At 40.2% G+C, this 13,405-nt stretch overlaps 1 protein-coding gene across 5 annotated transcripts; it reads left to right on the top strand.

Moving 5' to 3' along the window:
- The first annotated feature begins 3,682 nt into the window (after positions 1–3,682).
- Positions 3,683–12,570, top strand: tcp11l1 (t-complex 11, testis-specific-like 1). Of its 5 annotated transcripts, none has more exons than XM_078257730.1 (10): positions 3,683–3,768; positions 4,409–4,537; positions 6,135–6,267; positions 6,352–6,490; positions 6,679–6,899; positions 7,209–7,345; positions 7,995–8,173; positions 8,318–8,499; positions 11,043–11,215; positions 11,361–12,570. In XM_078257730.1, the coding sequence occupies exons 2-10, from the start codon at positions 4,417–4,419 to the stop codon at positions 11,582–11,584; spliced, it is 1,509 nt and encodes a 502-aa protein (XP_078113856.1). In that variant the 5' UTR covers positions 3,683–3,768; positions 4,409–4,416; the 3' UTR covers positions 11,585–12,570. The 5 variants fall into 5 exon arrangements, with proteins under 5 accessions (XP_078113856.1, XP_078113857.1, XP_078113855.1 ...); XM_078257731.1 differs by having other exon boundaries at positions 3,694–3,772; XM_078257729.1 differs by having other exon boundaries at positions 3,699–4,023.
- The last annotated feature ends 835 nt before the right edge of the window (positions 12,571–13,405 follow it).

Raw genomic sequence — 13,405 nt, 5'->3', positions numbered from 1 at the left:
TTAGTCTTGACTAATAACCATAGACTGTTTATTATTAATGCGATGAAGTGTAAACGTACATAAGTGTCCTTTTGAAGACGGGATGACAGCTCTTCCAGCCACCACTGCTGTATACCACTATAGTAGCTACATGCTAACGGCAGTAAACATGTCATCTTAGCTGGCAATGTTGTTAAATTCTCCCCAATTCCGGGTCACATTCCTGCTGAAACATGTCCGATTGTGTAGTGTTTGGTTCAGAAGCCTTTATTTGCGATTTTTGACGTTATAAAGTGCTGCTTCATTCCACTACAATCTAACGTTAGCATACTCATAGCTAACTATTGTAGCTGCATGCTAACGCGACATAGCAGAGCATATATAGCTAGCTATATATGTACGTATGTAGCAGGACTAAAAAATCACCAATAAAGGCTTCTAAACCAAATACTAAACAAATACAAATACAGTAAAGTGACCGGAATTTGGGGTGAAATGGGCATGCTCCCCTGTAAGAAAAGTTTGTGTATTTTAATGTTTAAATGCATCAATCTGGTGCACCTTGAAAAGAAATTCAGAGGTTAGACTTGATTATTCATATATCTATGGATGGGAATATTTCACTTCAGAATTTTAACCATGCACACACAGGTGGAATAGTTTTTTCTTCATATTTTTGCATTAATGTCACTAGGAAGCATACCAGTAGAAATATATATTTATATTTGTAAGTGGGATATATATATAAGTAAGTGGGATTGTCTGGAATCTGGCAATATAATAACCATTATGGTGGAATACACTAGCTAAACAATTTACAAAAAATATCTGTGCTGACATAAATAGTTTACATGAGAATACATTATAAAGCTGGAGACCATGTAGAAATTTTGTTGCAATTTCAAAACCGGACTACTCAGGGACCGCTTGTTGTACCGATGCATGTGTTGAGTGAAGAGTTTGTGAGATATTTCACAGAGATGTATGCAGAATGCAAATATGATAACATTTCATGTAAGTTCAATGTTAATTTTCTTGCAATATGTCACAGCAATGGGGTTAACACTTTTGCATGCGCCATATCCGTGTCACATTCTCATTAGGGGCTGAGCCCCCCTAAAGGTCTGATCCTAGAATCACCCCTGTTTCTACTTCATACTTGTACTCCACTACACCTCAGAGGGAAATGTTGTAATGTTTACTGCACTACATTTATCTGACAGCTTTTGCTTTATTGCTTCACGCTGGGCTTGTTTCTGCAACAGCTCATTGAGTATCGGATACAATTAAAACTATTGAGGAAATATTTTCCTTTGTCCAGTATTAAACGAGATCACTGCAGTCGGAAACGGCGAAACAAGCTACAATGTAAGTTAATAGGACGTCAATTGTACAGCTTGTTTTTACATTCATAAAAGTGCTCGTTTTGCCACTGACAGGCAGAATTAATATTCTAAGTGTCTGACAACATTATGGAAAGGATTTCTAAGGAGGTCGACCTTTCTGTTAAAGAGTAAAATCCTTTTTTTAAAACATAAAAAGTCCGCGAAATTGCGTTTGCTGAACCCATCAGACTCCATGTAAATAAACAGTAATTTTAGCATCGTAAAATGGGCATTCTAAAACATCTCTGAGCTCTGAGCAGTGCTTGCTCTGGCTGTCTTGAGCCTGTGCGTGTAGGGTGCACGACTATTTCATTCCAATTTCGGGTCTGTCAGTCACACTGAAAACCGGGGACATTTCCGGGGACAGCTCCAGCCGGGGACAGGTCACCGAAACCGGGGACTGTCCCCGGAAACCAGGGACGTCTGGTCACCCTAACATAATAGTTTGCTAGGAGTTTGCTGGTCTCTCACAGAGATCTCATTTGTAGCCCTGTTTTTACCTGATACTTTCATTGAAGTACAAACACATGAAGTGAGCGGTATACACATGCTTAAACTTTATTTAAAGCATGATTAACCTAAAGCAGGACGGAGTCATGACTTAAAACACCAAAGCAAGGCTTCTAGCTCAGGCTAGCTAGCGTTAGCAAATTACCTTCAAAGTTGCAAATAAATGATTAAACGTAAAATTTGAAGCCTTTATTTAATTTGCTACATGGTGTTGTACTGGATGGCCGGACGACCCTCCCTATATCATTAACAGATACTTTAGGCAACTCCAGCAAACACCTTGTAAACTTCATCTCTGCCATAATAACGGTCTACTGTCACTGTCTAATGTATTCTTCTGGTAACCAGAAATGTCCAAACATCCTTACGCCAATGCGTGTATAGAGCTGTGAAGTTTGCCGGTGTCCGCGCAAGTGTAGAACCAAAGAATTTCTAATAAGGGAAGAAGTTCCACTCTCTCGTTACTTCCGGCTTCTGAACTGGTTGCAGTTCCACCAGAGTTCCATATAGGGGGCGCTCACAGGCCAGTGCAGAATGAATGGGACTCTATGGAGCTATACCCCTCAAAATCCACTTTTCTCAGGATATACGGATGACTGAGATTCAATTTTGATACTAATAACTGTGTTTTTTGTGAAAAAGAAATTGAGAATTTAGAACATGTATTTTTTCCGTGTGAGTCGGTGCAATCTTTCTGGAGAGATCTGTAGAGCGGGTTACAGTCCAGGGAAATTGAGATGCCACCTCTGACAGTGAAGAATATAAAGTTTGGTGTTTTTGTTGAAGATAAGAAAGTAGATTTTGTTCTCAACAACTTGGTGCTTTTAGGAAAACATTTTATACATAAATGCAGATATTTTAAGACCAAACCCTCCCTGAAACATTGGAAGAATGAGTTCAATCTTTTGTGCAAGTCATTGAAACGGGTTAAAGATAAAAAAGCCCTTGATTTGATTTATTTACTTGAAACTCTTAATTTACTTTAATTTGAGATAGCCCCTACTCTTTATTTTTTTTTTTCTTCTTTTATATCATTTTTTATGTTGTTTTATAAGGTATAAGCTCCTAGGTTTTGTTTTATATGCTCGACCCGAGGCAATAGCTCTGTTATTGAGATGGATTTGTAATTGTGCCTTGTTTGTTTATATTTGTGTTCTGTATAAATGAACAATAAAAAATAAAAATAAAAACTCTAATTCCCACAGGAAGTGACGTAAATGATGACGTTTTCAATCGGAAAAATGTTTTTCCGATGTCTATGAACGCAGCATCAGTCTACATCAACATGAGCACACTGCGCGGGCCAACGAGATGCAGCCCTTTCACACCATGGATCTATTGGTTCACACATTGATATATAATTCACACCGTTGAATCATGGTTCACACTAGATCAGTCAGACGGTCAGGCGATTCGCCACAGGGTTGTGGGGCCGGCGGTGGGAGCGTCACGTGGCCCATTGTGTGACGTCCTGTTGTGTTATTAAACCCACCAATGTAGCACAAGCAGACTTTATATTTCTGTTTTCCGTCAGATCGTTTATAGATCTTGACATTTTCAGGAAACATCCAGATGTTACAGAAACTCCTGGGCAGTTATGTGCTTCATTTTTACTCTCATAGTTGTTTTGTTTTTAACTTTCAGGCAGGCAGGGATTGTACTATTTTTTGTACGGGTCCAATGCCAATGCGGTCCAATGACTGCATACCCGCCTCAAAACAGACTGACACAAGTCATTGCCGGTAGACTAATCACCGGTTACATGATTGGCCACCGCAGGTCAGCCCAAGTGTTAGCGCCTGCGCAGTGCACAGTATGCCCGTGTTGACGTCGACACGTGTATCTGGTGCAATCTAGCATCTAAGGCGGCGACCCATTAGAGGAAGGCTGCGATGTCAGTAAGCTAGCGTTTATAGTACGAAATAAGGCCTTTCTTCTGTTGAAAACGGTGTCTGGTAGTGTTGAAGTAGTGAATAAATCTGTGACGGTGATCATTTTGCTTTGGCCGGGTTATAAAGGAATAACGTTAGCTGCGTCATAAGGCTTTGTTGTTATTATTGGTGTTGTTTAACCCAGACTAAAGCTAACGGTAGAGCATCAGCTAACGTTAACCCATCTCTTTCCTCGGGGCTCCCGACTAACTTACAAGGTTAGTAACGTTAACCGCACATACGATTGTAATGACAGCAATGAGGCTGTGTTCTGTAGTGTTTACCTCTGTCGTGTTCACAACCTGAGTCAGCTTAGCGTCGCACTGGCACACTGAATCCTCTCCCCCTCCCTTTTCCAGTCGAGATGATGTCATCATCCAATAGTTCAAAACAAACCTGCATCTCATCTTTTTGTTTTTGGACTGTAACCAGCAAATGACTAATGCCGTTCATTGATGTAGCAACACTGCATGGCTAGCTAGAAAAATCACTAACAACTGTTAAATGTACACTCTTGTCGCAAATACTGCAATCATTTTTCAGCATTTTACAGCATTTGAAATAACTTCTGATTGTAACTTCACGTTATCTGTTATTTTGCAGACCTTAGCATGCCAAAAGAGGGAGACAACGAGTCGAAGGAGGAGAGGACACAGGACGCTCCTGAGGAGACAGTGAGGAAGAGGGTCCGAGCAAATACTCCGAGCCCACACAGGGGAAACACTCCTCAAGGTGAGTAGTAGGGGAAGAAACACTCCTAAGAGAAGGTTAGCTAAAGAAATGTATTGTGTACATGTGTGAGTATGCTTATAAAGCTATTAGAAAGGCGACCAGCATCCTGGATAAACAGAACAGAATTTATGTTGGTCAGCTGTCAGGATGTCCAAGCTACTGTTGCAAGTAGCCTCAGTGTCTGTAGACATGGACGTGCGGTGCAAACATTTGGGATCCAATCTGCTCCCTATCACATACTGTAACTACCCAGCTCAGTTCCTCAGTCTCTTCTCAGTTTTTTATTAATACTATTATTATATATTTATACTTTTTATTGATCCCCATTGGGGAAATTACAATGTATACTTAGTTAGTTAGAAATCACTACACACAGGCCTGAAATACCCACACACATTAGTATAGCACAAATGTGGACTTAGACGGGAAAGAAAAACAACCCTCCTTTGGTACAGAGGGGAGGAATCAATGTTCTTGTGAGGGAAAATCATAATATATACACGCAACTTCAGGGGTTAGCAAAATAAACTCTTCCTGTCTGTAGTGCTCGCCTGTCTTAACTTTTTAACAACACGGCTCCTCCATCTTGTCATCACTTCAGCATGTCCCAGTCTAACCTGACAGGTGTGGTGTAGCAATATGTACAACTATCATATTGATATCAGCAAAGCAGTTTGCAATGATTGTGAGGCTGCTAAATTTCACTACACAGGTGAAAATGCAGATTTTGTCATCTCGCACATCAGAGCTGTTTTCTCTGACATACAACATTCTCTGTCACTGGGTTGTTGCAGTTTACAGAGAGAGGTTATTACTTTCGATAGCATCGTTTCTAGAGTGGTCGCTTGATTGTTATACCTAGACACACCACATTTAGTGGACTTTAGACAGGAAGTTTGGCCTTTACTGTAATATGTCTGGAAGACAAAGCAAACACAATATATGGCCTCTGAAAGGTCACAAGGTCTAGTATGTTCAGACATTACAGTCAGATAGGGCCATGGTGGCACATCTGCCAAATGTTGCTTACCCCTGGAATACAGCATATTAATATAAAAGGTATCCCACAAAGCCAGAAACCAGACAAATATAACTCAAAAGTGTTTGGTAGCAGTGCCATATACATTTTTTCTGATTTATAAAAAAAAAAAAAAAAGCTACATTATCTGATAGTTTCCACTGTGGCTTTTATCATGTTTTTCAAATTTTGCATTTAGGTAGCGCTACACTTGACAGATGGGAATTTGTGACTTCTTGTTCATGCTCACAGTTCTAAATTTGATTATCCATGAGGTGCAAGAATATAAACTCTGCTATAAGGCAGGTATGCTGAACAGAGGGCTTTGTGGATACACTGACAGCAGGCTCAATGGAAGGGATTAACACATCTTGTAGTTGGTGTGTTCCTTGGTTTTACTACATTCAGACTAAATCCACTTGAAAGTAAGAGATAATGCATTCTGTTTGCAAATCAGTTCAATAGCTCAGGTTTTTCCACAACAATATAAAAGTTCTGGTTTCTTTCTTTTGGAGGAAAATACACTTTAATGTGTAATTTTGTTGGAATAAATCACATAAAGATGGATTTCCCTCACAGCCAGCCCCTCCAGGTTTGTCTCTGTGGAGGAGCTGATGGAGACAGCTAAAGGAGTCACCAACATGGCTTTGGCCCATGAAATAATGGTCAACGATGCTTTTCAAGTCAAACCTGCAGAGCTTCCTGAAGGGAGGTGAGAGTTTAATCAGATACTATAACTGTCATTTTGAGCCTTTCTGTTTTTGGATGAGTTCTTTCTTGCTAGTAGAAGTAATAGTCCTGTGGCCCTGTACAGTTTGGAGCGCAAAGTGAAAGAGATTGTGCACAAAGCATTCTGGGATTGTTTGGAGGCTCAGTTGAAGGAGAATCCGCCAACGTACGAACATTCCATCAAACTGCTGGCTGAGATCAAAGAGGTGAGGCAGGTTTTTTTAAATTTTATTCAGGAAATAAACCGGCCCAGATGACTCCAAAACTTGAATGTCATGGCAGCACGGCTTTGCCATCAGTGAATATGCCACACCAAACTACAATATCTATCCCTTAATTCCCTAAATATTTTCCTGCCTGCCTTAAATCATCATCTATTTCCCTGCTCTCCCAGACACTGCTATCTTTCTTGCTGCCTGGCCACGGTCGTCTGCGCTCCCGTATCGATGAGGTTCTGGATCTGCCTCTAATCCAGCAGCAGGCTGAGAATGGAGCGCTTGACATCAGTCAGCTGTCCCACTTCATTGTTGGGATGATGGGCTCGTTGTGCGCCCCCTGCAGAGATGAGGACATCGATAAGCTGAAGCAGATCACCGATATTGTGCCTCTGCTCAAGTAAGCCAAGGGACAAGCAAGAGACTATTATTAGTTCTGTGTCTTCCAGGTCTTAGTTTATTTTTAAACTGTGAAATTTCATTCCAGTCCACAGTGGAGAAGTCAGCTTGTTCTGGATTGCTGTTATCATCAAGGATGATAAGAGATGAGCTAGCAGGTCCCTAAACCTAATGCAGACTTAATGAAAGTGAATGACAAGTTCAACCCCAGCCCAGTTGGACCTGGATTTTCAAATGGTACATTGTGAGTGGATATCATTTCATGACATATCATTTATGTCTCTGTCTTCCACTGTCATCCTCTGTCTAGGGCTATATTCTCTGTGCTGGACCTGATGAAGGTGGACATGGCTAACTTTGCCCTGACTAGCATCAGACCTCATCTGATGCAACAATCGGTTGAGTTTGAGAGGAGCAAGTTCCAAGAGTTTCTGGAGAAACACCCCAGTAAGGAATCTCTCTTCCATTAAATGAGTCATATTATACTTTTTTTTTTCATGCAAAACAATTACGTATTGGACTGCCGTGTATAGGTAGATACTGCTGAAACACATTGCAGATCACATTTCCCATACATATTTTCCTTGAGAAGTTCAGCCGCGTTGACTTGTGTTGGAGCTTGCATCTGGAAAATAGAACCATGTCTCCATGTCACCATGTTTTTTTTCTTTGTAGCACTGCAGTGATGCAGCTAGCCAATTATGGCCCACCCTGAAACAAAATGGGGTGTTGTTCATGAAATTCAAGTGAAATTTAGTGACAGTTGAATGCTTTAATTTGCCACAAAATCTGCACATAGGGTAAAGCAAAGTCATTCACTTCCTCTGACTACACTCTCCTCTAATTAAGCATCACACATTCCTGTGTTGACATGTTTGTTTTATGTAAGGAAGTACAGTAAGATCTTATTTATTTATATTTGTACATGAAATGGCAAACGTCTTACTTGAAGAAGTTGCTATTAGTGTTATGTATTTGGCCTACTTCACAAAGCAGGTAGGTGAATGGATATTTTGTTTTGGCTTGCCAAGTGATTGGGAAGACAAGGATCCACTGTATCCAGTAAAGCTGAAAAAATGAAATGATCTGTTCTTAGATGCCTTAGACTACACTGAGAAGTGGCTTGAGGACACAGTGAGATGCCTGAGAGAGCCCGGGGCGGATGGATCTAGTGCTGCCACATCTGACCCTCCCTTACTCCTCCCCGTTAATGTCCATAATCATGCCTATCTACGCCTGCTGAGGTGGGACCACACCTCAGACCCCTTCCCAGAGGTAAATACAGTCAATCCTAAAGCCTGCCAATGTGTCTCTCTATAAGTTGTTAATCTTTTATAATGCATTCTGCCCCTTGTGATTTTTGATGTTTCATATCTTGTGTTTCTGGTGCAATAAACCATATTCATCTTGTCTCTCTAGACAGTGTTGATGGATCAAGTTCGGTTTCAGGAGATGCATCATGAGGCTGAGCAATTAGTCCTGCTCTCCTCTGTGCTCCTCATCGTCTACACTACAACAGGGGAGGCTATCTCAGGCCTGCCGGGGCTGATGGAGACTCTTAAAAGCACTGTTAATGTCCTGCTTGCAGACATGCACACACCGTGAGTGCCAGTGCTTTAATTGTCACACATACAGTTAATAAAGCTACATTGGACAACTTTTCTAGTTGGTGAGGGGGTAGCACTGGGCTTATGGTGCTCAAATTGCCAAAAAACTACATTTGAAAAACTCAACAGCGATGTCTGTTTTTCAGAAATCACGACCCGGTAACTCAGGATAATCCAGTTGTGCGCAGTTTCATGCACTATTTTCTTTATACTAAACTACACCCGCCAACTGTATCACTGCGAATACAGAAGTAAGCGTAATAATGGACGAGAGGCTCGTGGTCCGACATTGCTAGCTTGTGGAAATTAGTTTATAGCTAACCGATACGGCTAGCCCAGCTAGGTAACGTTACAGCTCAGCCAAGGAGGCCACTTATGTTTACAACGGTTTGCGGGTGTAGTTTGGTAAAAAGGAAATAGTTCCTTCATGAAACTGCTCACAACCATGTCAGTGGATTATCTTGAGTAACTGGGTCATGATTTCTGGAAAGAGACATTGCTGTTGAGTGCCATTCAGTTCCATTTTTTTGGGGTAAACTGTCCCTTTAACAGGGGAACAAATGACTACCTGTTATTCAAAGGGGGTCGGTCGTAGTGACAACTTCACAGTGAATTATCACCCACCAGTACCCTTCAACTCTACAGAGTTTTTGGTTTTGTGGCCTGCAGAATCTGCTTTTATCAAACTTGTTTCTAGCCACTGACAAACAAAGTAAGCGACTAGCTGGTGAACATACATCAGTAAAAATGAGAATTTAGCAGCTTAAAGGATAACTACTGTTTTTTTCGACCTGGACCTCAACCTATTTCCTATGTTTTTGTGTCTAATTGACTGATGGGAACAACAATCTTTGACATTGGTCCACTATTAAGGTTGCTGCAGTTGGCAGCGGTGAAACAAGCTGCAATGTAAGTTAATAGGGCAATCGTCCAGCTTGTATTTACCTTCACAAAAGTGCTTGTTTTTCCTCTGGCAGGCTCAGATTAATATTCTAAGTGTCTAAAAACATTATGGAAAGGATCCCTTTAGAGATTACCTTTAAAACCTCTTTGAGACCTTTTTTGTTTAACCAGAAACAGCTCTGAAGTCGCTAGCACTAAACCTACCAGACTCCATTTAAAAAAAGCAGTACTTTTAGCGTGTATAGAGCCATCATATATTCACTTGTAAATTGGTAAGCTATGTGTTTATTTCAACCAAAACTAGAGTTGTGATGGTTGGAAAAGTGGAAAGACAACCCAAAACGGCTTTTCATATTTTTATTTTGGTTCTGTCGACTATGAATGAAGTGTATTTTAGGATGCTAAAATTCCTGTTTATTTACATGGAGTCTGGTGGGTTTAGCGAACGCGATTTCCGGATGTTTTTATGTTTTAAAAAAAGATCTTACTCTTTAACAGAAAGGTCGACCTCCTTAGAAATCCTTTCCATAATGTTTTCAGACACTTAGAATATTAATCTGAGCCTGTCAGTGGCAAAACAAGCACTTTTGTGAAGGTAAATACAAGCTGGACAATTGCCCTTTTAACTTACATTGTAGCTTGTTTCACCTCTGCAGACTGCAGCAAACTTGCTTAATACTGGACCAATGTCAAAGATTGTTGTTCCCATCATTTAGACATAAAAACATAGGAAAATAGGGTCCAGGTTGAAAAAAGGTAGTTACCCTTTAAGAGTCAGATATTTTTCTGAGTTGTTGCAGACCAAAAACAGAGTTAGTGAAGAGTGACTAGAATAAGTAATTACATTTGCCCGGTACACACACAATTCCAAATGAATGCTAATGGTGTTCCATGTGTGCTAGATGTGTAAATAGACAACACGTTTGCTAACACAATATAAACCTGAGATAATACAATTTTGTTTTCAGCCTGTTCTGCTAAACCAAGTGACAAAAAAAAAAAATCAACAAATGCAGCTTTAATGTGTGTTGCAATTGCATTTTTTTTTTTTTTCCCCAAACATATTTTTTATTGAACAAGTTACACAAAGCACATTTAAAAAACATAAACACAAAGATACAGCTTCAAAACAATTCAAGGTAGAGGGAGCCAAAAATATAGAAGCCTTGTCTTATTATGCCTTAATAAGACAAGAAATTAGATCAAAAAAACAAAAACAAACAAAATAAGGGAGTTCAGCAAACTTTGCCTCTGGAAAGCCAAATACATTATTTCCATGCCAGGTAGCTATTCCTTAAACCTTTTTCCAGGCTAAATCAATCAATCCTGATTTTATCCTCTGAGCTTTAGCAGCTTCCAGGTAAAAACGGGTCCCAGATCAGAGAAGGGCTTCTCCTTTAAGCCTGTGGAGAAGGCTTCAAAAGGGATTTAGGGTTAGATTTATAGTTTTAGTATAGCTTTTTCAGTGATTTATAGTAGAATACATTTCCAGGCAGAGTGCAAAAGAATATGCAAAAGCTTTCTATTACAAAGATCAGCAAGTATTTCATCCATACTTGCATCTTTTTAATGCTAGCACCATTTTTACAAGTTGTGTTGCTTTACTTAAATGCTTCTATATTGCCTGTCCCAAGGTCTTTTAGTGCACAAGAGGCCTTAGCGACCATCGGAGAGAAACTGTGTGTTGTGCTGAGTCAGTGTCTAAGCCAACATGGCTACTCTCCATTGTCAGCTGACCGAAAGAGCACTCTGAGGGGACAAATCTCTGCTACCATCCAGCCAGACAACACAATCCGCAAACTGATAGGTAAGAAGAGTGACACGTATGATGACCCTCAGGGGTAGGAGCACAGCTGACAGCTGTGGTCGACCGTGTGTTTTATGTACACCTTTATTTGGCAGTGACAGAGAACTCTTCTCTTCTTCACTTCTCTTTTTTCCCTTCCTCTCAGAGTCTCGGGTTCAGAACTATCTCCTGGCTTCGCTGGAGTTCAGTCAACATAAGACCCCTCCTCCTCTCCCAGGAGGTCTGGCTCCAGTCAGCAGGGAGCTGAAGGAGCTTGCTGTTCGCTTCAGTCGCCTCATCAACTTCAACAAGCTGGTCTTCTCCCCTTTCTACCAAAAGATTCTTCATAAAATACTGACAACAGGGGAGAGTCCCAGCACAGAGACGTAAACACTGAAATGAAGTAAGAGTGATGTGGAGAGTGGTCTGTAGTTTTGCAATTTCGCCTCAATAGTAACGGTTAAGATTTAGAGCAACGAGTTGAGGAAGCTGATCTGTATTCAGCGGGCAAAGCCAGTTCCCAAGAGCATGCACCTTAAACCAACATAATCAGAAAACGCTGGCTACCAAATCAGTTGCATTAAATCACAGTGTTGCTTTATGGGCTGGGACGATATACTTTCGTCCCGATTCGATTCTGTCATGATTAGGGCTGTTGGAACGTATTCCGAATGTCGAATATAATTTGAATAGTAAAAAAATCAATACTATTCCAATGTTGAAATTACTATTCAAATGTGATTTTTATTTTTTATTTTTTATAAATAGGTTGACTAACGTTAGCTAATCTCCCTCTTCTCATGTCACGTCTGAGGAACAATAAGTTATGGGAGTGAGAAACACAAGGCATTGTGAGCTAACTTTACGTACCGAGTAACGTTTGTACGTAACGTTTGATTGACAGGCTGTGGCTGTGGCTGGAAATCGGAATATGGATGGGAAATAGTTTAAACGTGACTTTAAAATCGACATCCATCAAGCCAAAATGCTTATGTTGTCAATAGTTGGCTCGTTCTGGTTTCCTAACTTCGGCGCGAGTTATAGGAGCTTAGCTGGGAGCTTCATGGAGACAGCTAAAGTTAATGTTAGCTGCCCTACAGCTGTCAGAGTTAGCTTTGACTTCATATATTACCTTCCTACAGCTATAAAGAGGAACAATACAGCGATGTCAGCGATAGATTTACTTAACAACAGCCTTGTACCTGGAAAACATGTAAATGCTAATGGAAAAAGGTGAAAAAACTTGGAAAAAGACAGTAGAAAGAAGGGAGTAAGGCAAGAATGGGTCAAAAATAGTAACAAAAACAAAAAAATCCACAGTAGAAAGAAGGAAGGCAACACTAGGGCGACAAAAGTGACAAAAAATTCCAAAAAGCGAGAAACTTCGAAAAAAGTGACAAAAACTTTGAAAAAAAGAGACAAAAACGTGGAAGAAAAAAAGAAGAAAGGCAAGTAAGGAAGAAAGGCAAGAATAGGTCAAAACTAACGACAAAACCTTCAAAAAAAGGTGACAAACTTCAAAAACAGCGGAAAAAAAACTTTTAAAGACAGTAGAAATAACTACAGCCTTGTAACAGAAAAACATTTAGCAAAAAATGTCACGTACCCACTGCAGTCCTCCAAAGTACCCCTAGGGGTACACGTACCCCCATTTCAGAAGCACTGTTATAGAGGAAGACTGACAGCTCTAGTCATGATACAGGGGTGCTGGTTCGACTTGTATTGCGATTTTAATGTATTGCGATTCTAGAAGTAGTGCGATTCGATAGTTTTGAGTATTGCGAGTATCTTCTCCTTTTTTTTGTTTTCTAAAAAGAATGCACATCACATGTCAGTCAGTCTGACATTTATTTCATTTGTAAAGAAGTACTTAACATGTATTTCTTGCATTTTCTGCTTTCCGGCTGTTTTGCTGGAAACGGATATGATTTAGTCGCCGTATAAACAGAAAATATTTAGGGGAATCGTTGGAAAAAAAATATGGATTCTAGGGAAAAGAATTGATTATAAAAATTGTTGCAAAAAATTCACAATACATACGATTTTCCATTTTGTTTCCCACCCCTCATTGCTTATATGATCAAATCTTAGGCCTCATGACCATCCAGCCGTCTTGCATAAGTTTTGTTCAGTTTTACTAGCAGGGCTGGGTATCCATCACAATTGCTTGCTATCCAAGTTTGACAGGCTTCCCATGGTCATGAAAACCTG

This window comes from Sander vitreus, chromosome 8 (genome assembly GCF_031162955.1).
Source record: "Sander vitreus isolate 19-12246 chromosome 8, sanVit1, whole genome shotgun sequence".
In the NCBI taxonomy this organism is placed as follows: Eukaryota; Metazoa; Chordata; class Actinopteri; order Perciformes; family Percidae; genus Sander; species Sander vitreus.
This window is presented reverse-complemented; position numbering and strand designations above follow the sequence as displayed.